The 27,979-nt window shown below is 52.6% G+C and overlaps 1 protein-coding gene across 9 annotated transcripts; it reads right to left on the bottom strand.

The window, feature by feature from the left end:
- Positions 1-254: 254 nt before the first annotated feature.
- Positions 255-27,979, bottom strand: ZNF512B (zinc finger protein 512B). 9 transcript variants are annotated; one of them, XM_031589547.2, is made up of 17 exons: positions 27,875-27,979; positions 23,789-23,905; positions 20,299-20,378; positions 19,434-19,562; positions 18,949-19,121; positions 18,547-18,800; positions 17,705-17,776; positions 15,768-15,902; positions 14,355-14,479; positions 11,774-11,866; positions 10,830-10,928; positions 9,875-10,162; positions 9,107-9,298; positions 3,673-3,774; positions 2,709-2,771; positions 996-1,094; positions 255-665 (listed from the first exon to the last, which is right to left on the bottom strand). In XM_031589547.2, exons 2-17 carry the CDS (start codon positions 23,901-23,903, stop codon positions 372-374), a joined length of 2,313 nt encoding a protein of 770 aa, XP_031445407.1. In that variant the 5' UTR covers positions 23,904-23,905; positions 27,875-27,979; the 3' UTR covers positions 255-371. The 9 variants fall into 9 exon arrangements, with proteins under 9 accessions (XP_031445407.1, XP_090008391.1, XP_031445448.2 ...); XM_090152265.1 differs by lacking the exon at positions 27,875-27,979 and adding an exon at positions 27,551-27,655; XM_031589588.2 differs by lacking the exon at positions 27,875-27,979 and having other exon boundaries at positions 18,547-18,757; positions 23,789-27,657.

The following is a 27,979-nucleotide window of genomic DNA, read 5'->3' as shown; positions in this document are numbered from 1 at the left end:
TTGCGCAGAGGTGGAAGGGAAATCATGCCAGGGGGGACGTTAGCAGGGCCCCCCCCGGGCATGGGCACAGCCTCAGGAGTATGTACATGGGCAGAGGGGGCGAGAGTGGTCCAGCTTGCTCAATCCTGTTTGTTTTCCAGTGTGAAACAAGGTCCATGATTTGCTTAAAGTGGTTAATTGGTATTTTCTGTCTTTTTTTTTTTTTTTTTTGACTTTTTTGACTTTTTTTTTTTGTAAAAAAAAAAAAGGGGGGGGTGAGAGAAGGGTGGGGGAAAGGAAGGCGGGGGGGGGGGGGGATGGAAAACTGGGAGCGACCCCCACCCTGTTACCCTGGGCTGTAAACGAATCCTTGCAGATGAGTCTCTGAATGCTCACTTCTCGGGCACCTTGCTGGCTCCCCCCTTGCGCTGGCTGGGGGCTTTGGGGCCACGTTCATCCCCATCGGAGCTGCATCGGGAGCCCTCCCAGTGCTCAGGGCTTTTCTTGTGATTAGTCTTTGCTGCCACACTCTCTCTGCTCTTCAACGATGTTTCCAGAGGTCTCTCCTTGGGTTTTCTCCCTCTTTTCTTCCCATTTGTGCTTTTTTTTTTTTCCTCCTTGCTGGATGAAAGCTGCTCTCTGTTTTTCTTTTTCCGGGCAGTTTCTGAGGAGGTTCGGAACCAGTTCTGTGTCCACAGGGTTACAACAGAGGTGGTTAGGGACTGGCCTTGGGCTGGCACCCCTGACCCACATCAGCTGAGGACCCTCCTGCCCTCTTTCCCCACATTCTCACCTCTCCATGCCCCACTGTTGTCACCTCCCCAAGGGCAGCCAGACTGGCATCAGCCTGTAGGTGTTGGGGACACAGAGCCCCTCAGCCTGGGATGCCAAGTCTGTGCCATGCCACCATGCCACCACTACTGATGGGAGCTGCCGTGCTCTGCTCCTTGATGGAGAAGGAAAGAGCCAGCACGAGTGCATGGCAGGGACCTGAAGTGGCCCCGGAGCTTTCTTACCTCCGAGTGAGCCTTGATGATGTGGTACTTGACCCCACTCTCAGAGCTGAACTCCTTCTGGCACAGCAGGCAGCGGTATTTGCCCACTGAGTGCTCCCCCTGCAAGACAGAGCACACTGCTACACCCCATGCAGAGCCAACACATCCCTCCCCTTCTCCTTCCCAGCCAAAGCAGGCTGACACTTCAACCCAGAAGCAACAGAAAAGAAACGTTCATTTCTGAAGCACCAGAACTGCCACAACTGCACCTTCTGCTCCACATGCAGTGTGTGCTGGCCGTGCAGCAGCCATAGCTCTGCTGGTGCTGCACTGACATGGTGTGTGTCCACATGGCCACATGGGCTCATTTCCTCACTGTCAGCAGATCTGTGATCTACTGGGACTGAGCCCTCAGCTAATTTATGTCCGACAGGCTCACCTAATTTTCCTTTTATGCCGGCGGGGAGATGCAGCCACTGCTGGATTTCTGTCATTAGAGTCCTTTTGGGGATGACTGATCTCCCTGCTCTGCCGCAGTTCACGACTCGGGGGAGATAATGTGTTCTCTATTGACGAGGGGTTTATGGATGGGCCTCTCCAGGCAATATATCCACTCCGTGGGAATTTCCCCGTAGCTGGCTCTGCGCCGTAAATCTGCAGCCAGACAGGGCTCCCGTTTGGGAGACAGGCAGGATGCGGGCAGCCTGGCCCCATAAATCCTCATGTCAAGATCATCTTGACCCATCTGAGGGTGGGGCGGTGCCTGGGAGCCTCCTCCACCCTTGGTGCCCAGCTGTGCTGTGGGCCATGCCAGGCTCACCTGACCTGGGCGGTGCAGCTGTATGTTTACAAAAAATGTTCTTCCAACTGCTGGCTGCTTTCTGTGCACAGCACCGGAACACTGACAACAACGGCAGCTGGAAAAAGGCTCCATTTTCTCCCAGAAACCATTTGCTGGTTCTGCATGCCAGCAAAGGAACTGCTACAGCCTCCTGAGCTTGCACTTTTATCCTGGATGAATACCGCTTCTTCTGCCGGATCTCTGCAGCCCACTTTCTAAATGATCTCATTAGGGGTTGATGTTCCAGCTAGTGCTGGAGGAGTGCTGGAGTTAGTGTTTTTAATAACGATGGGGTATTTATTGGAGCTGCCTCCTGGAAGCTACATTCAATGGAAGCTGCAGCTGGAAATGTTTCAGGGTATAAAGCTTTATGAGCTCTTACCCAGTCCCCTATGCTGAGCACTCCTCCCGCAGTGGTTGCAGGCAACCGGAGTCCCATGCCAGGTGCTGGCCCCAGCCACAGATGAGTTGGGAGCTGCAGGAGCTGTGCAGGGGCTGCTGTGCGTTGTTCTGGGGTTTGCACAGGAGACAGCTCTCCTCCAGTGCTCAGGTTTTTGCTAAGTCCTCTCTGTGACTTCTGCTGGGCAGGACATTACACCGTGGCTGTGGGTGTGATCCTGCCCAGGACGGTGCTGGGCTCTGGCTGCAGCAGTGCCACAGCTAAGCAGTGACACTCAGCCTGCCCTCTCTGCAGAGCTCATGCCCTGCCTTCAACCAGGGCACTGCAGGCAGCTTCCACCCCTCCCAGTGCTGGCTGGAAGCCACAGGGATGTGGTCACAGTCCTTTAACCCATGTCATTGTCCCTAGGAATGCTACTCTCAGATGAGCCGTGGGCATGGAAGGACAAAACCAACCTCACCACCGAGCCAAAGCTGTGAAATGAGGAACCTACCTTGTTGCAGTTGGCCAGGTGAGCTTTCAACCCCGAGACGCTGGAGTAAATGGCTTCACAGCACTGCAGAAACAAACAGAGGAGGGGTTTTGTCATGATCCCTCATCTCCGTACTTTCCTCCATCCCACGTCCAGGAGCCTGCTGTGCCAGCAAGGCCACAGGTCTGGGCTGAGCAGCATGAGGTTAATGCTCTGCGAGGCACCCAGGGCTCCGGTCACACGTTTCCTATTAGTGCTAATGGGAGTCATGTGGCCACATCCTTCTACAACAAGCTGAAAAATGTCTCCCTTAAATGTCTCCGTGAAAAACGTACATTTGGGAGCAGTCAGGAGGTCCTGCTGGGCTACAGGAGTTCTTGGAGCCACAGCAGACGCTTAATGGAGGAGAGAAATCACCCGGGCAGCAGCATGACCAGTTTCTGAGCAACGTCTTTTCAAAGTGCCTGTGTATGACATTAATTAGGCAGCGCGTCTCCCTCGGCCTTGTGGTAACAGTTTCGTTCAAATTTCCCATTACCAAGGCTTTGTTTCAGATTATAAATCAATGGCCCAGCACGAGGGTGGAGTTCATCTCCCTGCGAGCTCAGGCCAAGGCTGTGCTTTACAGCGAGATGGAGCACACATACCATGTCCTGGAGGCCTTTGCCTATCCCAGCACTTCAAAAAAAGAAAAAAAAGAACATATAAAAAGACTTAAAATCAGCTCCAGCTTTGCTCTGGGAAAAGCAGGTTCTGTGCAGAAAAAGGCTTAGCACAGATTGTGCAGCCTTCACCCAGTGCTGGTGCTGAGAGCTCCCCACAAGCAGCTCCAGAGCCCAAAGCACATGGTGCAGCCTGACCCCAGTGCCAGGGGCTGAGCAGTAACCAATAAGAACCTGACACTAGTGGATTTTTGCCCCCCAAACTCCCCCTGACTCCTGCAGAGCAAAACCAGACTGGCCCAGAGAAGAGAAAAGATGCTCACATTATTGGGACAGTTGATGTGGCCCTTCTCCTTCACTTCATTCTTCCAGCTTTCCAGCAGCCTTGGATTCAGCTTTGGCAGTCCTGGCCGGGTGTAGTTGAGCTGCAAACAGTGGGAGATGATTACTGGAGTGGCACGCACCGGTCCCATCCTTGGTGGAGTCCTTGGGCAAAACCAAATGGCTTTTGCCCCCACCATGGAAGTAAAGTGGGGCCAAAAATGCTTTGGGAAGCTGCCCTACAGGATGTCACCCCCTGGGAGTGGCTCTCCTTCCACCAGTGGAGGGACAGGACAGCAGGAATAGCAGGGCAAGAACCGTGGCCACCTCTGTGGTGACAAGTCTCTCGTGCTCCTACTCCCTGGGCACATACCCCATTGCTGCATGGGGCCAGACCCTGTGCTATTGGTGCCCTATGTCACAGCTGCCCTTCGGCCATGTTTCATAATCCACAGAACAAACAGCCCTGCACACTGGGCAGAGGGAATGATGCCAAGTTTGAAGAGCCTCCATGGCTGCCTTCCACCCATTAATGAGCAGAGCCTATTAAACAATGAAAGGCTCTTGTGTCTCTGCCTCTCCTGGCAGGGCAGCTCTTCCCAAGTGCTTTTAATTACTACTTTATTAGTGACTTGGAGGTTTAGCACAGCGGGCTGGCCCTTCCCACTCTGTTTCTGCATGTTCAGCACACACAGGAGCAGCTGTGGCACCTCGTGCCCAGTGCCCGCCGTGGCACATGGCCCTACCTGTGAGTATATGCTCCATGGGGGCCGCAGCACAGAGCTGCCCTTGGCCATATGTGTGCCAACAGGAGCTCTGCAGGGATGCTGATCATGCCCTGAACTCCCAGCTTGCTTGGTGGCAGAGCATGGCAGGGTGAGCTTACAGGTCGCAGTGAGTGGGTGCAGGCACCTGAGCAGCTTTAGGGCCACGCAGCTCTACTGGCACACTGATATATTCCTGCTCTCCGGAGAGGAGACGCGCACAAACCGCGCTTGCAGAGAAGTGCAAACCCAAGCTGTTTTATCCAAGTGTGCACGTCAAACTCTGCACTCCCGTTTCTGACAACGCAGGGAGGTGGCTGGCTGTATTTCTTTCCCAGTTGTGACTTTTCCTGGATGTGCTGATAAGCAGCAGATTTGCCTTTGTCCAGCTGGGTCAACCCTGAGCGTGCTGCTCCAAAACCTCCTCCTCCTTCCCACTGAGCTTGAGGTACTGGTGATGGGGAGGTTTGGCAGTAGATGTTGTCATATCAACCCAGGAGGTCCCTTCTGCCCTCACCTCGGCACGCAGCCAGGGAAGGGAGAAGGGGCAAAGGGACTTGCGAAACGGCGGTAGGGACGTTACTAAGGATGGATGTGGAAATATGCCCCAAGGCCTGGTGTGCTGTGGTTCTGTCGTGCTCTGCAGCCACGAGGATGCCAGCAGAGCTCTTTGAAGCACTGGGATGGTGCTCGTCAACCATTCGGGGAAGGCAATGCCACCTCCGGCGGAGAACACAGGGCTCCCTTTTTGTCATTGATGCTGAGAGCTGGGATGCCAGCCGGCCTCCTTAATTAAAAGCCAATCAATCCCATGAATGAGCAAACATTAATGGTAACCGCACACAGCCCCAGCAACAACCTCTCCCTCTGCGTGTCCCCAAGGAGGAGGTGGGGGGGGATGCTCAGAGATGCGGATTCTGCTGCTCCGGATCCCACTGCAGAGAAGAATCCCTCCCCGCTCCGCTCCAACAGGCACTGCACAATAACATGCAAACCCCATGCCTTCCCAGGGCGCTGCGGTTCTAGGAATGTCAAAGCCATCTTTATGTCTCTATTAAGAAGGAGCCCCAGGCATGGAATATTTTATTTTCTACCATTTATTTTCCTCAAACAGCCCGTAAGTGAAAATCTTCATGGCCAAATCATTAAACGACTACAACTGGTTTTGGCCACGGCCCATCTCCCCTGAACAGTTGAAGGATGCTAGGGTGGGAAGGCTCGTTCTCTTTGACTGACAGTTTTATTTAATTAACTTTCATATTTCCATCCTCTCTGCTCCCTAGACAGCTCTCCCCTTCCCCAAAATATATTGCGACAAATGAGAACCATGTGTTCTGCCTCGGCCTCAGCCAACATCTTCCCCTCGAACAGACCTGCCGCGGCACGGGGTCCGCAGCCCCTCGGATCGCCCCGTGCTCCTGCCCCATGGAAACCACAGCTCATTCCATCCTGGAGGCAAAGCCAAAGCACAGTCGGTGGTGGGCCGGAAGCTGCTGCAATGCACAGGGCAGCTCTGCCACCCAGCCAGAGCTCTCAAGAGAGGGCAGGGAGGAAGGACAGGTCCCCCATGTGGTCCTCACCCGACCTTGCACTGGGATCTGGCTCGGCCCACCAGTGAGATGAGTTTGCAGGGCTCAGCCCAGCTCCAGGACTTCTGCGGGGATTGCAGAGCCATTGTGTTGGGAGATAGATCTCAGCCAGATTTTTCTGGTCTAGAATGTATTCTGGTTCCAGTATGGGGTTTTCTTAAAGACTCAAGCCCGCAGATGACTTTTGCCCTCCAGCTTTCAAACTGGCCTACACCAGCCCGTTGCTGAGAGCAGTGACTCTGCCAGCACTCACAGCCCTGGCCTGCCTGGCCGTGCATGAGAGCAGCCTGGCACTGCAGTGCCATGCAGATCCTGTGCCATGAGCAGACCCCAAAGGCTGGGGATGGGGGGCACACACCCCCACCTCATCCACCACATGAACCCAACAGCTCTGGCACAGAGCTCAGCTGGGACCAGACCTTCCCTTCTCGCTGCAACCAGAAATGAGGCACCTCACCTGAAGCTGTCACCGATTAATAACTCATTAACCCAGCAGTCTAAAGCAGCTTGAGTAGAGCAGGCAAGCAGTTCTCTCCAGGAGCAAGCACAAAAGCAAACTGTTCCCTAAAGAGTCCAGGAAGGACCAGGGTATGGGGCCAGAGCTCATTGTGGCAAAAAGACATCCTTCCTCTAAAAACCTCTGAGAGCACAAACTGCTTCACAGGGATGCAGAGGAAGCATCAAACCATGACCTAGCTGAGTTTCCACAGTGTTTTCTTCCATCTCTCCTCTTCTCTACGGGGTTGCTTCTCTGAAGCCAGCCTCCAAAAAGGGTCAGGGCATTCCCCTGCAGACAGGGATTGCAAAGCCCAGGCAGAGGTAACTCCCAACCTCTCGCTCCTCCTGCCCAAAGCTGGAATCCTCCTGCAGCAGCACTGGGTCAGAGCTGAGCCTTACAGTGGGTAGGTGTATGGTATAGTGGGTAGGGTGCTAGATGGCTCCAGCAAAGGCCAGACGAGATTCAGAGGAACAGCAACATCTTCACGGAGCTTCTGAAAGGGGATTTTTCCCAGAAAAGCAGCAGGGGTGTGTCCTTCCCCATCTGACATCCTCAGCAAGCGGCCGTTGTGAAATACCCCATCTGTTTCAGCTTATCCAGAGGCAAATAAAGATCAGCGCGAGAAAATAAGACTCCAGTGTATATTTAGAAGTGCTGGATTTGGTTAGTGCAGAATGAAGGCATTGCAGGGCCTGGGATCCGAACAGCAATCGTTTATTCTGATGCCATTGCTTTGGTGCGAAGGAATCCACCCTCCTGGGAAAAGGCGAATGCATCTCACCATGGGCCACCAACGGGATCCGGAGCCACAATCCCTTCCCGGCCAGGACCAGCTGTGGCATGAGGGCTGCAGTGGGTCACTGGGAGCTTGGGGACAGAGCTCCAAAGCAAATGGTGAGCAGCACATCCAACCATCGCTGGGTGTTGCCTGGAGCTGGGAAGCATCGATCCATCTGGGATGCCGCAGATCTTGCAGAGATGGCATTGGTGCAGCGGCAATCTGCTGCTGGCCTCCAACATCTCACCTCTCCGTGGGTCCAGCGAGGGGCCTGTGGGTCAGCAGCATGCATCCAACAGCTGGAAACAGCCCGTGGGAAGAAGAGGTGGAGGTGTGCTGGGAACCATCTGCCCTGGTCATGGTTAGCCTGCATTTGTCTTTCTGCAGCCCCAGCGGCTGTGGGTTTGTCAGATCCCTCGGAGGGACTGCCACAGCTTGTGCTCAGCAGCAGTGCTGGAGCAATGCAGAGGGATGCAGGGATATAGGGATGCTGAGCTCTGCTCCTGTGTAGTCCAGGGCTGGACCCACTGCAGAACAGTTCTGCCAGCACGGCTGAAGCTGATCCTGAGGAAACAGCTATTTTGGGGCTGTATTTGGGATGCTGGGATGTTCTTCCATACACTTAACTGAAGTACCTTTTAAACACAAATTGGTCCTGAGTGATGCAAGGCGCTACTCGGCAGTGCCGGACCCAACAGAGCTCCCACTGTCTCCCACCTCCCCCAGCACTGCGCCTCAAGAAAAGATGGCACAGACTGAGCAGCTGATATTTGAGAGTGTTGTCAAGGAAACGTGACAGCCACTGCAAGACGTGCCCAGAGACAGACACTCACAGCTACACACGCATTTGCTCCCTGCACTGACCTCAAATTTGTCTGTGCAACACAAACCCGGCACAGCTGGGGACAGCAGGGACAGCAGCATGTGCAGGGCTCAGGGTCGCACTCCTTCAGACCAAGGGCCTTGTTTGCCACCTGGGATCTGGTCCAACTCCCCTCTATCTCGTCTTCAACCCCAGTCTGCTTCCACCATCCTCCCTGCGTGTTGTTTTCTTAGCAGTGATGTGGGGCTCACATAAAACAATCAGACTCTGAACGTGAAACATCTCATAAAAAGCACGAAGGAATGTCATGGTGCAGCTGTGCCAGGGGCTGAAACCCTTCCGATGTCTTTGTACACTCACGCATAGGTCTGGTGTCCAGTACCCAAAGTCAATAGAAAGGAGGAAAAGAAGAATGAATGCATGAAGGGAGGAAGGACAGCACAACACCTCTCTTCCCTGAGGACTGCAGAGCATTTTAAATGAAACAGCTCCTTTGGGCTTGGTTATTTTTATGCTATAAATGCATTACAGCTGAAGTCATCTGGAAACACATTGGGGAAATCAAAAGTGTTTAGTGAGCACTAGCTCTAAACCTTCCAATTCTGCTCCAAGACGGGTGGTGGCACCACGGCCTGATCCTTCTCTAAGCTGGGCACCTCATGGAGATGCCAAGACACATAAGAATGATGCCAATTTGTTTGTGTGCTAGTTTCCTGCCTGCCTGCTGCATGTCAGTGAGCTCAGTGCCTCTGCAGGACAATATGCCAAGACCACACAATGCAGGACAGAACATGACAGGCTGCAGTAGTGAAAAGGCACTTCCACTGCTAGGTGGGCTGCTCAGCAATACATTTACCATCACTGCTAATTCACTGAATACACGGCATACAAGACGTGAGGGCTCAGCCACCTGGGGCCACGCTGCCCTTCCTGGATCTCTGTGTACACCTAGCCCGAAACAAGGAGAAAGCAAATCCTCCTACCCGCTTAGTTTCGGGTACCAAGTCGTCCTTCATCCTCCGTTTGGTCCAGTCCCTGGCGAGCTCATCCTCTGCTATCTCCTGAAGGTGGAAGACGGCCACTTGAGCCGATGTGCGACGGATGCGGCCACTCGGGGTCCTTTCAAAATCCTCTATGGGGGGGGGCTCTGGCTTCACCTCTGGCTCCTCTGGTGGCTGCAAAAGAGATATTGCTATGAGCAGGGGAGAAGAGGTGGGCTCCAGTCCTGGGATGCGGATACTCAGGTTCAGGTTATGTGTTTGCCAACCTGCAGTGTGCCGGAGACGGCTGCAGAAACATCAGCACCCCAAGCTGGGGACCACAGGCACACACTCAACTGCCTCCTCCCACTGCCAGCCAAGCTGAGCACTGGGCTGATGGCATTCCTCCATACTCTCGGCCTTCACATGTGTACAAACATCCCCATTTATTAGTTACAGGGTTATCAGAGTCAGACACAGTGTTAGCAGGGATCAACAGAACAGAAAAGGATGCTCCCCAGGGACGGATCCCACCACTCCAGGGCTTGTGAGTAGCTGGCCCTGAGGACACAGTCTGATCTTTGTTTTGCAATCACAGAGCTGGCTGGAGGATAGAGGAATTGCTGGTCTCTCCCCTCACTTTAAAACAGCTTCCTGCTTTAGAGGAGTGGGGAGGGTTGTTGCTTGCTCCCCACCTAAACCGCATGGTGCCACACACACGCATGGTAACGTGAATGGAGAGAACAACATCAGTCTGACGTCTGCACCTGCCTTGCCTGGCCCGGCTCTGCCCGGCTCGCTCCTGCCCACAGGCTCTGCAGCTCTGCAGTCACCCCCAGGGAGGGATGGCCCCACTTCTCGGGCGGCGGAGGTGTCCGGGGGGCTCACTGAGGCCGGGTGTTCTGACCGTACATGGTAATCGTGGCCAGCCTTGGATTTGTATTTCTTCCCGCAGTGTGGGCAGCTGAAGACAGGCTTGTCAGCCTCGGCGAGCTGCTTCCCACAGCGCTTCTGGTGGTACTGGTAGCCCATCAGGCTGGAGAAGTTGGCTGCGCAGCCCTGCAGAGGTGGGGCAAAGAGAGGGGTGAGGGAGGGCTGTGACGAAGCGGTTACGGTGCCACTGATCTGGGCACGGCTGGGACACGTCCTGCTCTGCAAACCCCTCTGAGACACGGGGGATCACCAGCCCCAGTGACACGGAGAGGCAGAGGGAGCAGTCCCAGTGCCCCGTGCTACCTGCCCTGCTCTGACACACAGACAGGGCTCCCCAGACAGACAGACAGACGGCGGGCAGGGAGCAGCGAGTGGCAGGCAGGCATTGCCAAGTATGCTACGCAGAGAGCAAACCAGCTGCAGAGACAAACCTCAGCCACACGCCCCTGTTACCTGTTCGTGACTTGTCTGCAACCGCCCTGTCACCATTTTGGTGCTGTTCGGTTGATTTTTACACTGTGCCCAGGACAACACCAGCAGCCCTGTGCCCCTTGCTGGGTTCAGGAGGCAGAACTCGGACTTCAGTGCTCCTCAACCCGCTCTGCTGCCACCCTCCTACTGGGAGCCAGAGGGATGGGGATGGGGACAGGGACAGGGACAGCTGAGCTAAGGCAGAATCGTGTGCAAAGTCGAGAGCACACCAAGGGATGCCCAGAGGACACACGTCCCCTCTGCACTGGGACTCACTCCTTCCATCTTCTCAGAGAACAAGAAACAGGAATCGTTCTTATACCTCATTGGGGCATTTCAGTTTTCCCATCTGCTTTAGCACTTTCCTCAGCCTTTCCCGCTCTTCCTGTTCACCAAGGGCAGCGGTTTCCACAGGAACAGGCTGGAAACAAGGAAGTAACAGAAGCGACAGAGTCAACCATTTACTCATGTCCTCTGTGCCAGGAGTGGGGGGTACAGCCCTGCCTCACTGCAGCTGTGAACCTCGCGCTAGGTCTCCCACTGCTTTGAGCCTTTGCTGTTCAACACCAGATTTGCTCATGCATTTTCTGTGTTTGCACTGAAAGGGTTAATTGAGAAATGAATGAGCAGTTCCTGAGCAAAGAAGGCACCAGCCAGGCTAAAGAGCAGGAGATGAATGCACAGGTTAAAGACAAGTCACAACTGGTAAGCACGGGACATGTAGAAATATGGTTATGCCTTGCCCTGGTATCTCACAGGCAGACACAACTGGCTTGTTAAGCACAGCACCAAAATAGCTGCCTGCCAGACTTTGTTCACAACCAATTTTATTGCTATTTCTCATGTAAACGGTGGAGAGCAAAACATCGGATTTTGAGACTTGTGCAAAGCAGAACCCATCAGTGCTGGGTGTGTGGGCACAGTTTTGGAGGCAGAGCTTTGCCACTCAAAATCCACCTCACCATACTCTGAATCTTCCCCCATTCTGGGATTTGAATTCCTGTCTTATTTTTCCAGTTCTCTGGTCTTTTCCCAGGGATCAACATTAGTTTAACTAGCTGCCTGGGAATGAATGGCTTTGCTTAGCAAGGGTAAGGCTATCATCTGGACTAAGCAGCATGCAGGACACTGCAGAGATGGTGTTGTGAATCCCTCCTTTGTAAAGACAAAGGAAAGTGGAGAGTTGATTGCTTCCTCTTCTGTATGTGCATCTTTAGGAAGAGAGGAGAAATGAGGTGTGAGATGAGAGCTGCTCAGCTCTCTTACCTTGCTGACGTGTTCAGCCATGGTGTGGTAATTCAGCCCAGCTTTGGACTTGAACTGCTTTTTGCAGTGTTGACACTTCAAGGCATCCTGCAGCTGAAGGAATCAGAGGCAAGTCACCATGGAGGCCCCGACACCTTCAGTTCTCCAAGGGTTGCTCATCAGTGAGCCCCATGGGCAGCCACTGCTGCACCAGTACCAGTGGTGGGACCCAGCAGACAACTCAGCACCCCGTCCTCCCGACCCAGTTTGAGCCTGCAGTTCAGCTTTCTCTTTGTTGGCCTGGATCTCTCTGTAATTTGGATGCTGTTATCAAACCCATGTGCCCCAATATTTGGAAAACATTCAATTTTGCATGTAGATTTAAACCCCACTGGCTGGAAACATCTGGACCTGGTGTCTTCCTGTGAGAGGGTCAGGACAGAGAAGCAGCTTTGATCTACTGACATGTGAGAGCCTCTTCTCTGCAAAGCCCCTATTAACCATGACAGATGCTGGTGTATGATGTGCTTTCTGGGTGTCTGAACTGTTTACAATTAAGACACTGCAGGACACAGTCACACATACACTTCTCATGTTACTCCACTGTTTGACCCAGCTTGGTCTCCTGAATGATGCACACACTGATGCAGAAGGGGATCTTGGAAAGTGAGTAAGCGAGTGATGACTTTTGCTGGGGCAAGTACAAGAATTTATTGACTCAACAGGGGAATGCTCTGAGCTCTAGGAGACAGGATGTCTCAGCAGGGAGACTGCATTGGGATGGCTGTGGTTGTTCCTGCTCTTCCTGTCTGGAGGATGCTCCACCTTCAGCACAGACCATTCATTCAAACCTGGCCTAGAAGCTGAAGGGGAATGCAGACGGAGTTGCAAATCCCTCTTCATCCTGGAGCTCTTGAAAACGAAACCTCACAGTAGCCAACTGGAAATGACTCACTTGTACCTCTGCTCTGATGGGTTAATCTTGTTCCAGATCGCATCACCAATCCTAACAAGGTCAATGCTAAAAGAGCCTTAACTCACCAGATGCCAGTGCCAGTCACTGTAGGGCTTACTGCTCTGGTTAACACTGAAGAACACAACACGTTCATATCCTAATAAACTCTCTCACTTGGGATGCTGGCAGGACATACCTGCCCTCAACTCCTTCAGATCCAAGCACGTTGCAACCCTTCCTATCCCTTATTTCCTTTCCATAATCTAAGGAAAGAAGGCATACTTCAATCTAATGTTACAGCAGAGAACAAATGGAGAGGGTGCCTGCACTCCAGACTCATTTCTGATGGGAGTAGCTCAAGGCACAGCTATTCCATAGGCTCACTGCAGAGATGCTGCTGGGAAGTGGAACTGCAGCCACACACGGAGACTGTCCTTATTGGGCCACAGACTGCTCTGGCAGGGATGCTGTGAAGCACCCCAGCTCCTTGAGTGACAGTTACCTCAGGAGTGACTGTGCCTCATGGGAAAAAGGAGTGGCACAGCCGTTCCTACAGCAGGAGTCTGCAAATCCACCAGGGCTGGTGTGTCTGTTCTCACAGCCGGAGCACAGGTGTGCCCTTTTAGGCAGGTCTGGTTCTGAAGGCCATTGTGATTCCACTAAGCTTGGCAGGCTGTGCAAGCCCCAATTCCTCGGCTAACACCCACATGTCTATTTATAGAGGGGAAGACAGGCCTGATGGCTCTCAAAGATCTGCATTCGGCAGGCTGGCTAGCCTTGCAGCCCACGCGGAGCCTGCCTGGATAGGGAGCTGCTTGGAAAGCACAGAGATAAGAGATAAAATGGCCAAGATCTCCATTCCACTGAAGCCAGGACACTAGCAGAGGCAGGACGCTGCTTGGCATCAATGTAATGCATGGTTTGGAAGGGATAATAGCCTCTCACTGCCATATAAATAGTGAGGCACAGGCTGAGGAAGCATTTACAGAAAATGAATGTGGAATCAAAGCTGAGCAAAGTTATTTTCAGAGTGGGAGGCATTGATCCCATGGCTCCCATGTTTGGCTTTCTGTGGCAATGGCTCTGCACCACACCAGGTGATGGATGAAGACGTAATCCTTTGCTCTGATGGATGGTGGTGTGGCGGAGAGACAATTTTTCACCGCACCATTACTAAACTCCTGCATCTCAACAGTCTGCCTGAGCACACTCAGGCTTGGTATCTCACTGAGACATGCTCTCATTCAACCACAATTTATCTGGCCTGATGCAAGGCATAACACAGAGCGAAATCCTGTAGCCAGGGCTCTGTAGGAGGCCAGATTAGAGACAACCCCAACAATCTCTCCAGCCTTGAAACTATTCATTTAGCTACTAGAAATACCCAACTCTGCTGGAGATATGGCAACAAGGGGCCAAGACCACAAAGGGATTCTGAATTGATGAGAATTAGGTGTCCATATCCCCCTGTGAATTCGTATATCAAAGTGAGGCAGCCAGCTCTCTGAAGACGACTAGCAAGTGCTCTATCAGCCACAGCCCAGAACTGGTTTTAGAAATACCAATACGCATTTAAAAGCAGCGCATGCACACAGCCAATCCCCTCCAAAATCCAGATCTGTGTGACTGAGTATGGCAAGCTCTTACTTTCTGGCAGACATCCATATGCTTTTTGAGCCCAACGATGGTTTTCCTGGTTATAACACTGCAGGTTGGACAGGCAACTTCTCCCTTCTCACTGATTTCCCGCTGCCACTGGTCCTCGGGATTTGCTGGTGAGAGAGAGGAGGGAGGTGTGACACCCAGGGACAAGCAGAGAGCACCCATAAGCCTGGGTTGGTCATGTTGAAAGGTACTGAAGCAGGAAAGTTTGTGATGTTTAAAAGACAGATATTTACATGCACAGGCCAAAGCAAAGCTGGACAGAAATCATGCATGTGTAAATCATGCCTGTCCCTCTGCTCCTGCAGCTGCAGCAAACAGGGCCAACGGGTCACTGATGTGGGGTTACATGACCTGCTGGCACTTTGTGGTATTTCACATTTCTATTCCCTGCTGGTATTCTGCTTACTGGGAGTTACAATGCCTCTCATCACCTGAACTTGCCCTGCTCAGAATAACTCCCTCTTGCCAAATAAAACAATTAGCGGAAGTGAAACAAAGGTGAGCGCCTCGGCTCCATTTAGATGTGTGCCTGGAAAGCTTCTCTGGCATTTCTTTTCCCAACAGACACACATGCTGTTAGGGGAGTGTTGTCTTCCAGGGGTGTGTTTATTTAAATGGCCAGGTCCAGCTTAAAAACACCTACAATAAAGGATACGTGCAGCCAAAACCTGCACCCAGATCCAGATTTCATGCCGTGTTCTCAGCAGAACTGTGCTGGGTTTCATGCAAGGGAAGCCTGGTCTGAATAAAATCCGCCAAGTCTGTTTATTTGGATGCTTTTGCATGGCTGTGAGATCACAGAGTCGTTTATTTAAATTTGAAACCAGTGCAAGGTACTGCAGCTGTATTTATCTTGCACATCCTGCGTTCCTCCTGCTGTCAGAGCTCCCAGGGAAAGGCAGCCTGTGCTAGGTTGTAGGCTGCACCCTGGAGGCTCCAGGAAGACAGAGTCATAGTCAGTTATATGTTGGCATTGTTCATGGAGATGAAGTTACAAAACTGCCAGCATCCCAGGAGCTGCTTTGAACTGTGAGCACACTGAAGCCAGGTGGAACCAGGATCTGGCTGCTAACTCTCAGCACTTACAGTGAACCCATCTATCCTCACAGTGACTACTTTTAGGATGTCAGCTGTGACACTAAGGTCAGCCTGCTACACCTCAAAAGGGCAGGAACTATCTGCTCCTATTCGTAGTCTTGTGCTGGATCTAGCTTCTGCTTTTGCTCACAAACCTGCAAGAAAACTCATTCAGCACAGAGGCTGCCAGACCAGGAGAGATGCAGGGATCACAAGCTGTGCAGGTGGGCAGGCACAGTGCAGAGCAGAGGACCGAGCTGCTAAGCAGCCAGGCTGCATGCAGAGCTGCTGCCTCTGCTCTGCCTCCACCAGCCTTACCTGCTGGTAGGTGTACAGCTGCTTCCTTCTTCACACCAGCTCCTGGAGGTTTCTTTTTCAGCTCCTCCATGTTGGTGCCCCCCTCCAGCTTCTTGGCTCGATGGGCTTTTGCCTTGTCCTCTGCTTTTACAAGACCTGTAGAAAGAAGGGATTTTGTTCAACACTTGCTTTAATAGCATCAGACCACCTTACACATAGCAGGAAAAATACCTGTACTTCTGCATAGGTACAGTGAGATAGGTGTAGGTTTGGCAAGGCTGTACGTGTAGGACCACATCCGCAATTATAACAGACAATGTTATAATTAGCATGTGGTGCTCTGTAAACTGAAATAATCATTTCTCTCAATCCTCACAATTTAGGAACTGCAGAAACATCATGGCAAAGCAGATAGATTGCTTCTGGCAAGGGAGACCAGGAAGAAGACATCCTGGAGAGAAGGCAAAAGGCCATTCTGCAATAAACCAAAAGAGGCAATTGAACAGCAAGTTCAAGATATAAAAGGGATGCTCCTGCTGGTGAACTTGCACTGGAAAGACCTAGTGCTTCCTCCAAAGAATGAAGATTCCTTTTAGAAAACTGGGCGAACTGGGTTCCCAGACACCATATCCCACAGGACCTCTCACCACTAGCTCTCTACACAACTGTCATGATGGACACAGGTCTCTCCTGGTCCTCCTGGCTTCTGGGAAAGTGAGGAAGGACAAAAGGGGAGAAGAGGTGACCTGGCAACAGGAACACAGGAAGAAGAAAGAAGAAACCTAGCACAGTCCACTTGGCTGGTGGCAACCGTCACTGAGCTGCCTGCAAACCAGAAAGGGCTCTGAAAGAATGATTTGGGAGAGGGACTCGAAAGCAGGGCTCTCCATACATGCAGAAACAGCACCCCATGACCTTAGTGGCACCCTTGCTCCCAGGGAACAAACTTTGTTGTGTTACAGATGGTATGTTGAGCCACAGGGACACTGGGAAATGCCTGCTCTATTTCAGTTTCCATTTGAGGCAGTAGGCCATGGGGGAATGGGCTTATTCACAAGGAACCCACAGCAGACATTTCAGTCTGTGGCAGTGTCTCTGCGGGGAAGTTAAGGGAAACAAACCCAGACTTCCCAGGAGCCAGAGGACAGGAAATCACAGAGACCACATCCCATCTGCTCTTTGGTAAGTGTGTTTAATTCCTTCAAAGCCATTAGTGCTTCTCCCCCAGGACTTGTACTGGAAGGTGCTGCCTCCTCCAGTGCCTAGAAACGCATGTTTTATTTCCTCAGTTGAATGAGTTTCATAGCCAGCACGAATCCAGTTGCTTTCAAGCTGGGGGTGTTCCAGGTTTCCTCCCTCCATACCCAGCTGAGTGTGCTGATGGAGCACGACCACAGTCCCACTCACTCTTGCTTTGTCAAGCTGAAGAAGCCAAATTCTGAGTCTCCTCTCAGAAAAGATCCCAGCAACGCATCTCTTCCCCCTTGAATTCATTTTCTGTAATGTGGGCGACCAGCACTGGAGACAGTCTGAGGAATGGATGCGTCACCATTCTACTCAGCAGAAATCATTTTCAGCTCCACTGGCAATACTGTGGCATCCCAAGCCAGAGATCGCCTGCCTCACAGCTCACTGGTGCCAGCAGCTCTTTACTCTGTGTTACAGACTTAACCAGGTCCTTCCCTCTCTTCCTCATTTTCCAGGAAAGGCTCCCAGGAAGAGCAGATTGGGTTGGTATCAATGATAACAATGTTACTGCCTTTCATTTCCTTTCTTTTCCAACTCTCTTATGGTCAAAGGCACCAGTTCCTCTGCCATGACATCTCTGTGCACAGTGGCTCCCCCTTTGCTTCTACCATAGGGAAGGCTCTCAGGGAAAGGGCTTGAAATGTCCTGTAGCTTCTCCCTGAAACGTCCCAGAGAGATACTACAGACCACAGCTGATCCATCCATGTTACCTTTTAATCCAAATGTTCCCGAGATGGACGGTTGCTCCCCCGTAAACTTCTTAGGAGTTTTCTGTTTCCTTCCTGACTCAAAAGAGAGAAACAGAGAGAGAGATTTGGTCAAATACCCTTACTGCCAGGTGGATTTCAGCTGTCCCAGGGCCAGGGCTGTACACACACTCCATGTCAGGAGGAAAGGGTTCATCCCAAGGAAGCCTTTACCACTATGAAATAAAGGAGATGCTGAATGCAGCAGGCAGCCTAGTGAACGCTAACAGGATTCTGCTTCACACACCACAAAACTAGAAGTCATAGTATCTAAGGCCAATTCAATGACGGAAGCCAAGGGTTCTGTCCAGTGCCAAGAGCCTCACAAGCTAAGGAATTTGGTGCTGGTTCACTTGGGGAGCTGCAAGCAGTGCAAACCCATGCTATGACAGGGGTAACCATGGCCTGGCTCAGTCCAGCCCTGTCTGCCAGCCACACAGTGCTAGTAAGAGCTTCCTGACACCCAACAGGTAAGGAAAATGTGTTTGTCACTCAGCCTGGTTTAATGCCACACTCAGGATAGAGAAGCTGACTAAGCAGCTCGCTATGCTGCAGTAATTCAATCCATGTCCAACCCCACGGGTACTACAGAAATACCTCTACTATAGCTACTACCTGTTTTTAACTCACAGTGAAACTCACTGCTGCGAGAAACCATGGGAGCAAATTAGCAGGATGTTAAAAAAAAGGTTTAATTACATCCAGAAACCTTCAGCAGCATTCACTGGATCACAACCCTGACCCTTCCCATGGGAACCCTCTCCCCTGGGCTCCTGAATCAGCATAGCCCCAGGCTCTAATCTTACTGTGCTTCATCCTTTCAGGGTCTTCCTCCTGCAGTGAGGCCTGGCTGCCCCCCTGCTGCCCGCCATCCTTGCCACTCGAGGACTTTGCTGTGGGGGTGGCAGCTGCAATTGCCTCGGCTGCGGCGATCTGAAACTCCTTGCTCTCCCGGCTCTCTGCCGGGCATTCGCCATTCTCAGCATGATCCTGGGACACGGCTTTTTCCGTCTTTGCCTGTTTGGGATGGATGGTGGGGCAAGCTGAACTCTCAGCAGCTCTAGGGCAAAGCACAGAGGGCTTGTTTAAAGAGGGGTTGAAAGACACATGTCCTGACACTTCTCCCCACTCCTAATCCCAGACCACGGGAATGGAGGCTTCCAGCCATTCCTATGCCACTACCACACAGCCCAGCCGCAGCCCGGTACCTTTTCTTGCCGCTGCTCTTCCCAATGGCCTTCTGCACTTTGTTTTCTGTTTTGCTGGCTGGCACTGGTCGGTCCAAGTGATTCCAGAGACGATGTTTTTCCAGCTGGGTTTTGGAACTGAAAGCAGCTTCGCAGTACGAGCACGAGTACGTCAGCTTCTCCGAGATTGCGCCCTGTGTGGAGAGGGAGTGAAAGGTGGGCGTGGATGTCAGACCTCAGCAGAGCCAGGATTTTTCTGATGCAGTTATGGACACAGTGTGTAATAATACCCTTCCCCTCATAGCAGTTCCCAAAGGCCCACATTCCCTCCAAAATCACAAGTGACCCACTTGTAAGCACCTTCCAGCCTGTCCCTGGCCCATCTTTGTCCTCCCAATATTCATCCCATGTTTCTCATAGGGTATAAGGCCTGAGAGCAGCTTTACCCTGTAGACTGCAATGTAAAAGGCCACTGGGAATGATACATGGCCCTCTGGTCTCCTTACCCCTTGGCAGCGCTGATAGTGGTACTTCAAGCCATAAATGCTGGGAAACTCCAGCCAGCAGCCTGAATTGGGGCATTTCACCCTGGAGTGGGCTTTGAATTCATCCTTCCACTGGTTCATCAGTGGGAGCTGGGAACAGGAGAGATGAGAGACGCAGCTGAGCGATGAGCACCTTGTGCCTGGGGGTGCACCACTATGTTCTGAGAGGTCCAGGGGCACAGATGGGACTTCTGATCATCCCTGTCCACTCCCAGTCCCCTCCCAATGGTTTCAGTGCTCCCTCTCACCTGTGAAAGACATGGGGATGGGGCCATGCATTGCAGGCTCTGCAGGCTCTCAGTTTCCCCTGAGAATTTACCTTGCTGTGCCTCCGAGGCACACAGCATGCTCCCAGCCAGGCTGGGGAATAAATCAGACCAGAAATTGCCTGGGTGATTTAACTACCCCACATTTCATTTGGGTGGTAAATCACACTGTGCCCATTCCCTCACGACTAACTGCTCTGTGCGTTGTCCACGCCGGTGTGCTGGAATTAAACTGCAAGATTCTAGGGGGAATAAATCAACCAGTGCTCCCTGATCGTTAGCCAAACCCGAGGTGGCTGCAAGAGAAATGAGCTCATCTGGGAACAGCACTGGGAAGGGGAGTTTGAAGGGGTACTGTTCCCCACCAGGGTTTTGTAGGGTGCTTAGCGATGCTGTGCACTCACACAGAGGGGATACAGGACCCAAGATCCTGCTAAGCACACTAACATGCTGCTCTGAAGACTAAACCACCTGAAAGGAAGGTTTAACAGAGCAGGGCTGACTGTAGTGGGTGGTGCAGGGAGCAAGGCAGAGGCAGAGAACCACATCCGGGATCTTACAGGGATGTCTTTCAGTGCCTGGTTCTCGGCCTTGGGTCGTCCTTTCTTCTTGCCCTCGGTTTTGTCACTGGTTGCATTTCCTGCAAACAAATGTAGCACAAGTCACCTTCTGCCCAGTCTACCCCATGGTGTCCACCCGGCTCTGGACTGTCCTGCCCAAGATGCAGATCCCCCTCTGAAGGCAATTCCAGCTTCCCTGCAACTCAGTGCAAAGTCCATGCACCTGCAGACACCTGAGCAGGAGGTGACTGAGCACGGTCCAGCTTTTCCTGCAGTTTGCATACTGCTCTCCATTAATTTGCAGAAGAATAGCATTGAGTATTTTCAGCAGAGCTGAAAGCCATACTCCCATTTGAGTCAGATGGAAATCCTTCTATAACTATGCTACTTAGCAAAAGAAATCTGTGCGCTGAAGCAGCTGTTGAACACAGAAATCCCCTGTTCACTCTGCATGGTTGGTGGGGCTGAGCTGCCCTGGGGCTGCAGGACACTGACTTCCACGGGGAGCATCAGGAATGGGAATGGCAGGGGTGAAGGACAAGTAAGGCTGTGCCTGGAGGGGCTCAGACCAGGAGGAGAGGTGACACAGACACCTCTGTGAGGGGCCATGGCTGTGTGTGCTCACAGCAAACTCTCACTGTCCCATCCAGAAACCTGCTCTGTTCAGCCAGATGCTGCGATGTTGTCACTACTTCCAAACAGCCAGAGAGATCATGAGCTTCCCAACATGGTGGTGTGGGGCACAACTGTGCCAAGTCCCAGACTGCACACTGAGACTCACAAGGACAGCAAAGTCCTGATTTCACCTAACTTGCAACAGGAAGGTATTGAGCCAAGTGGAACAAACACCATGACAACTTTCATCAGGGTTTGTATGCAGAGTTTGAGGAAGTTTCTCAAATCAATCCACTGTAACACTCTAACTTTCATCCTTCCTAGCTGGAGCCTTTAATCCTTCTGCTGTCACCCTGTGGGTCTGGAGAGCCTTGGTGAGGTGCTTCTGGGCAGGGGATCTATTCACTAGGACAATTCCAGGCTCACCTGACACATGCTCAGGTTTATCTCCACCATCAGAGTGCTGGCAGCCAGCTCACACCCCCCTGGCTCAGAAGAACTACAGCACAAGCAGCCTCTCCCAGAGGACCCAGCAGTGCTGATGGTGCCGCATGACTGCCCTGGCACCATGGGTGCTCTGTGCTGCTCAGTCCCTCTCCTTATGCTCTGCTTTTAGAGTCTAACAATTGCTAAGAGAAACATTCCAAATCAGGGCAATTTCTGAAAATAGAGGTCAGGCAGTTGAACTGAAGTGATGGAAATAGCAGGAAATAGAAATGGCAATTTTCTGACATAGATTTCAGCACGACTCATAGCTTGGCTGCAATTGTACAAAAGCCAACACATGGACAAAGGAGAGGCCCGGGAGCTCAGGCCGTGTTGTTACCCTGCTCCCTACTGGGGCATGTACAAATCTGCCTGCACAAGCACTTGTTGGCACAGCTCAAAAGGAGGAAGCAAAAGTAACAAGCAAGAGGAATGAAAATTGCCTGGTCAAAAGCAAGGCGATCAAAGCACTGCCAACTCTTCCTCTGGAGGCAAGCAGCACACGTGCGGAGCGTCAGCATGGCTGTAAGAGACCCACCTGAATGGAGAGATGGCTGCAAGGCTCCTTACATTGTCATGCTTTAAGTGATGCTGAGTCTCATGCACAACATTCAGACTGAGGTCTGAGAGGGCTTAATGAGAGGGATTGAGAATGAAAGCCATTTGCTACGACAACAGAACTAAGCTAAAAAGCATCCCAGAGAAGAAAACCCGAAACAGCTAGCGGAGGGTAACTGAAATTAAAAACTTCAACTAACTCAATATATAAAACACCCTTCCCTGGTGAAAATCAGATATGAAGAAGAGGCCAGAAGGCATGCCAGCAATGGTCCCAGCTCCTGAGCAACCAGAGCTCAGCTCCAAGCCTGGCACTGGTGGCACTCTGAAGCCAATCCTGGATTTCTCAGTAAGTGAGAGAGATGCTCTCTCACCTAAATGCTTCAAATAGAAAGCCATCCAGTTACCTACAGAAGCCCTGCCAAAACCATAGGTCTCTCCATTTTCATTCCTTCTTCCCCAGCAGCCAGAGGTAAAATAGCAAGCAAGACAATTTCCTCATTTATTTCCCAGCCCTCTGAAGCTGAGCCAGCTGGTCTGCTTCATTTTGGTACCCATAAAGGCATCATTTGGAGATGCTGCATCCCTCGGGAATCCCACTAACTCAGAAGGCCTCATCTACAAGAGCTGGCTGTACGTGTACAACGCAGCAGCAACCTCTAAGGAAAATAAAAACTCCTAAAAAGCTGCCCACCTGGCCCTGCAAGGCAGCCTCACTGCTCCAGAGCTGCAGGGAAGACCTTGCAGGCTCACTCCCCCAAACTGCAGGCTTCGGAGCAGCATTGCAGGGCTCATTCCAAAACTCTCATAGAGTGGCTTTGAGGACTCTTGCTCACCACACCTGCCTTATGCCTCTTGCATTTTCAGTCTTGCTCTTACGTGCACGCTCAGACCACACACCCAGGCTTTTCCTATGTGCTTATGTAGGGAAGGACCTCATCCTCCAGGTGAAATGGAGCTACTGCACATCATGGGACTTTATGAGCTGGGAACCACATAATCTCACAATACAATAGTTAACTGCTATTCCTCTCCTTTTTTGGAGGTGCTTTCTCTCCTAAATGCTTCAAAATAACCCCAATTCAGAAGATCCCTGAGCGGCCAGAAGAGCACACCCCTATCTAACAGCCCAGCAAGCCCACAGCCACAGCTTGCCTTAGGCACAGCTCTTCTTTCCTTTCTACGACTTCCACAAGTTTCAAAACTTTTGGTAATGCTTCACGTCAATTAAGTGCATGAAAGCTCCCAGTCCAGATGCCTCTCAATGCCCTCACTGACCAGCTGCTAGTTGGGGACAGCATTAAGCCTTATTTATCCTGACAAAGGGAATTCCTATACTTGTCTCCACCCTCAGCACTTTCCCAGATATTGCAACAAGGTACCTTCATCATTCTTCACTCCACTGCATCACTTTCGGTCCAAGTAAATCAGAACGAAGGGCTGAAATGAAGTCTGCTCTACTTCTAAGGCGCTGATAAGATGCCACCAACCCTGGGTGCACGTACTCTCCGTGCTCAGAGCCACATGTGAGCCCCACAGAGGGGCTGAGAGCCTCTCCGCTCAGCAGAAGCAGACAGGAGAAAATCTCCTTGAGTCTGGAGATGCCTGAACAGTGAAATCCACCATCGATCAGAGCGACAGTGCATGGGTCCCCGAGGAGCTCCATCCAGGGGGTATGACACGGGAGGCAGCAGATGGCTGAACTCATTTCAGCCTTTCCACCCTTTCACATAACATTTAGCTACCACCATGATAAATAGACTTAGAGACACCCATCTCATTAGACAGATGCAGCCCATCCACACTCAGAGACAGAAAAGCAGTTCCTTACCCAGCCTGGGGAGCTCTGCTGGAGGGTTCAGCCTCGCCTCTGCCCTGCTCTCTTTGCTGGGTTTGGTGGAACCTGCAGTCTTCCTTCCACCTTTACAGGCATAGGAATCCGCCATCTCTGAAACAAGCAGGGGATGCATTAGAAGTCACATGGAGCTGGGAAGAACACATGCTGAAAGCAAGGAGAGCTGCTGGAATGGAGGGAAATTAGAAATCTGACAGCTGAAGCATTCCCACAAAGGGAAGAAACAGGATAGCTTTCTGAGTATCTGTCCTCTGGCTGAGCAATGCAAAAGACATGGTTGAAAAGCTGCTTTCATGATGAGCTGATTTCCTCTCCACGTATAACAGCAAAGACTTTATTAAAAATTATGGGCTGGCTTCGTCCAGAGAAGTAACAAGTAAATGGCTTTTCCTCTTCGTTTATTTCTATGCTTTCATTTAAGACACCAAAAGGAAAAAAAAAATAGTGAGTTTTAATGAACAGATGTAGTGATAAATTTCCAATTTTCCTTATTAATGGGAAACTGTTATAAACCGAGAATTGCTAATGTTATCTAAATTTTCTGTATTAATAATTCAATTTGGCTTCTCTATAAATAATGAACATCAGAAATTATCACGGAAGGCCTGGTCATGCTCCCCGCAGAAGCAACCAGCAGGAGACCCCTCTGCTTCAGGAGGATTAAGGCCATGGAGTGGCTGCTTCTGCCCAAGTTCATTTCAAGTATCCTCAGACACTGAACCCAAACCTCACACTTGAATGAAGGGAGATAACACAGCTGCTTGGAGTGAGCCACCCAGGTGCACTGCTGTGGGCTGTACAGCCCGGTACAATGCAGCAGGATGAGGGATGCACCTTGCAGGAGGAGCTCAGCCTGCCTGGTTTGTAAACGTTTCTTGCAATGCAGACAAAATTCACTGCTGGGCTGAGCAAGTGTGGGTTTGGGGACCAATGAGCAGGGTCTGGATGCAGCGCTATAGCCCTCAACTCAGATCTTGCTGCAGAGCCCAGCTGCACCAAGGGACCAAACCTGCCCCAGGGGTGTCAGGGCTTTTGGAGTGGGTCCTGCTGGCTCCCATGGCCACACCCAGCCTGAAGACCATGGACAGTGCCAGGGAAGCAATGCTGATGCTCAGCCAGACACGAGCAGTGCGACTGCAGGAAGTGCCACCTGCTGCCTTCTTTTCACCTCTGCTTAACACTTCTCTCCCACGTGCACATGTTTTTTAAAACACAGATGTGACTTGTCAGCCTCTGATGCCTCTCACATAACCTCATCTGCATCGTTCAGCTCAATCCAAGCCAAAGATGTGCCTCCTGAGCATCCCCAATCACCCTGCCCAGGTGCCCGGTGGGATTGCGGTGTTTGGGGAGCAGCTTCCCTGTACCCACACCATGGAAAAGGTGGTTGCATGCCCCCAGTTCCAGAGCACTGCTATCACAGTGTGGGACACTGTGCTGTCCCTTGAGGTGTCCTTCCAGAGGTGGCAACAGGGACTTCCTGTGCAGGAAAGCATAACTGTGCATGGCATGCAGACCAGATGCTTCCAGACGAGCTGGCAAACTCCTCCAGCAAGTGTTCAGCCAGTGACAAATATTGGGTTGTTTGTGCAGACACAAAGGTTAATCAAATCAAATGAGAAATTCCACTCTTGGCAACAGGTTCTCTGGCATTCGGTGCTGAACACAGGAATCATTTATTCCACTCCTTTGCACTCCTGCAGCAGAAGATCTTGATAGGAGCTGCATCGGGGAGTGGGCACCCAGTGGGGTCCCTGCAGTCTTTCCCCAAACTGCAGCTCATCCACAGGGACAAATGTGCCAGTGCCCTCCCCTGCTGTGCCACTTGTGAAGGACAACATGCAGGGAAGGTCCTGCTGGGAGCAGACACCCCGCATGTTCACACCCAGCAGTAGTGCATGGGCAGGAGTAGGGGCAAGGGATGAGCTGAGCATCGTTTCCTAACGCTCCAGCCATGGGGCTGAGCATCGCTCCTGAGCACTCCCATCCCGGACCTGCAGTCCTGCTATCACTGCTGATCACTTCTGTCCCATCAGAGAGGTCCTTTTTGGCCAGTTGTGGAGGTTTGAAACTTCTTTGTTTCCCCATCAAATACTGCTTTGATTTTTTTTTCCCCTCTAATTTTTAGCTTAAATGAAAAATAAAAGCCAATAAACCTCCTAGCGAGAGCCAAATGCCACTCCATGACCATCAATACAACCCCGGGGATCCCAGAGGAATTGCCCCAGAGCCAGAAAGGAGAAATCAGCCCATTGTCTTCAGTCATATCCAAACTTCTCACTTGATTTGAGTCATACCCGCTGACACCAGCCAACAGCCTGTGCTGTGTGCCTTTCCATGCTTCCACTGCGTTTTGGTGCATTTTGCAGCCGGTGATGAGAGAAACAGATATTGGCAGGTCCCAGCTGTGAGCGGTGCTGGGATGCACTGGGGGAGGCCGGGACAGCTGCAGCATCTTTGCAGATCAAGCTTCACTCTATCACAACTCCTCCCGAGGAGGTGCTGGGCACAGCCTGACCCCTGGCACATTTGGCATGAACTGGAAAAGGGGAACTGATTCCACACTTCAACACCTGTCAGTCAGTGTAGACCAGCAGCAGCACACACACACAGCACCAGGGAATGCTGTGGTGCCCCCGATCCCAGCACTTTGCAACCACCTCAGCACACGTCACCCATTGATTCGCTCCACTTATTGTCAATAATTAATTGATGGCTCGGTGTGATGGAGGTAATGCCAAAAAGGCAAGTGAGCTGTGAGGTGAGTGGCATGCTGGGGGAATGGGGATGCAGCAAGGCCATCACAGGTGACAGCCATCAAAAGGAGCTCAGCGTTGTGTACTAAGAGAAACTTTTGGGCATGGGGAGAGGCTCCCTTAGGAGAAAGGGGAATCACAAAGAGGGAAGCACCTGGCAGGTGACGTGACCCCTGGGGTAAGGATGGCCACCCTATGCCTGTGGAGATGCCATGGATGTCGCTGCCTCCCCTGCCCCTCTGCAGTGCTCTGAGTGCAGCTGGTGGCTGTGCAGCTGCAGGTGTCCATCTGAGGTCCTTCAGCATCACCATCATCACCCAAACCCAGCAACACCCGCTGGCCAGTGGTTCCCCTTAGTACCTCTATGAGGCTCTTCTGCAGGAAATCACTTGCATGGAACAGAAATAGCACCCAGCCACTGCACTTCACCCAAGTGCCTATTTCTGGGCGCGGGTGAAGCTTTTGATGGTTTGAAAGTTTCTGTTTGAAACACGTTAGCAAGTCCCTCCCCCTCGGCCATCCTCAGGCACAAAAGCAAACGGGAAAAGCACACACACACACACAAACACACACAAAATCCCAGCAGACAGTGAGCAGCCCTGGCCGGAGCCACCGGCCGGTGTCACCACTGCCCGGTGACCTGCAGGGCTGTGTGTCACATCACTGCGTGTCACATCACTGCGTGTCACATCACTGTGTCACAGCACTGCTGGGTACCGCCGGTGTGAGCAGAGGTGGACGCTCGTCCTGCTGTCACTTCCTTGGGCCCGCCTGGGTCACGCCATCACCTGTCACCTCCGCGGCCTGGGCTGCGCCACACTCGGTGCCCGGGTCCCTCATCCTCCCGCTCTGGCCAACGCATCTTCCTATCAGCTCCCCGGCCAGGATCCTCTCGCCCAGGGCCGCCCCACCTCCCGTCACCTCGGTGCCCGGGCCGTTCCACCCCCGGTCGCCGTGCCCCCCATCCTCCCTCCCGGCTCACCTCTCCGTCACCTCGCCGACCCGGCCACGCTCAGGGCCGGCTCACCCCGCGGCCCACCGACCCGTCGGACCCGCGGCCCGGCCCCTCCCCGCTCCTCCCCCGCCCCCGTCACCCCGCTTAGGGCCCCGCCGCCCGCCGCCCCCGCGCGGGCCCCGTTCCGGGCTGCGCCGAGGCCCCGTCCCGCCACCGGCCCCGCGCTCCCGGGAGGGGAAGCGAGAGGCAAAATGGCGACGCGGGCTGCGGCCGGAGGAGCGGGAACGGGAGCGGGAGCGGGGGGTCCCCGCGGCGGGGCCGGGCCGGGCCGGGGCCTCGCTCGGCGCTTACCTCGGCGGCAGCGGCCGCGGTGCGGGGCGCTGGGGCCGGGCGCCCCCCCGAGCGGCGAAGCGGCGCCGCCCGCGGCTGTGGGGCCGCCGTTCGGGGCTCCCCGGC

Source organism: Phasianus colchicus, chromosome 17, assembly GCF_987193195.1.
Source record: "Phasianus colchicus chromosome 17, bPhaCol1.hap1.1, whole genome shotgun sequence".
Lineage (NCBI taxonomy): Eukaryota > Metazoa > Chordata > Aves > Galliformes > Phasianidae > Phasianus > Phasianus colchicus.
Note: the sequence above shows the minus strand (reverse complement) of the source record. Positions and strands in the feature narration are given on the sequence as shown.

Excerpts from the sequence above, each read along its gene's own strand:
- ZNF512B (XM_031589539.2), bottom strand. The coding sequence starts at position 23,927 with ATGCATCCCCTGCTTGTTTCAGAGATGGCGGATTCCTATGCCTGTAAA. Across the intron at positions 18,801-18,948 it reads AAGAGCAGCGGCAAGAAAAG|AGCTGCTGAGAGTTCAGCTT; the intron begins GTACCGGGCTGC and ends GCTTTGCCCTAG. Across the intron at positions 14,480-15,767 it reads AGCTGTACACCTACCAGCAG|CAAATCCCGAGGACCAGTGG; the intron begins GTAAGGCTGGTG and ends CTCTCTCACCAG.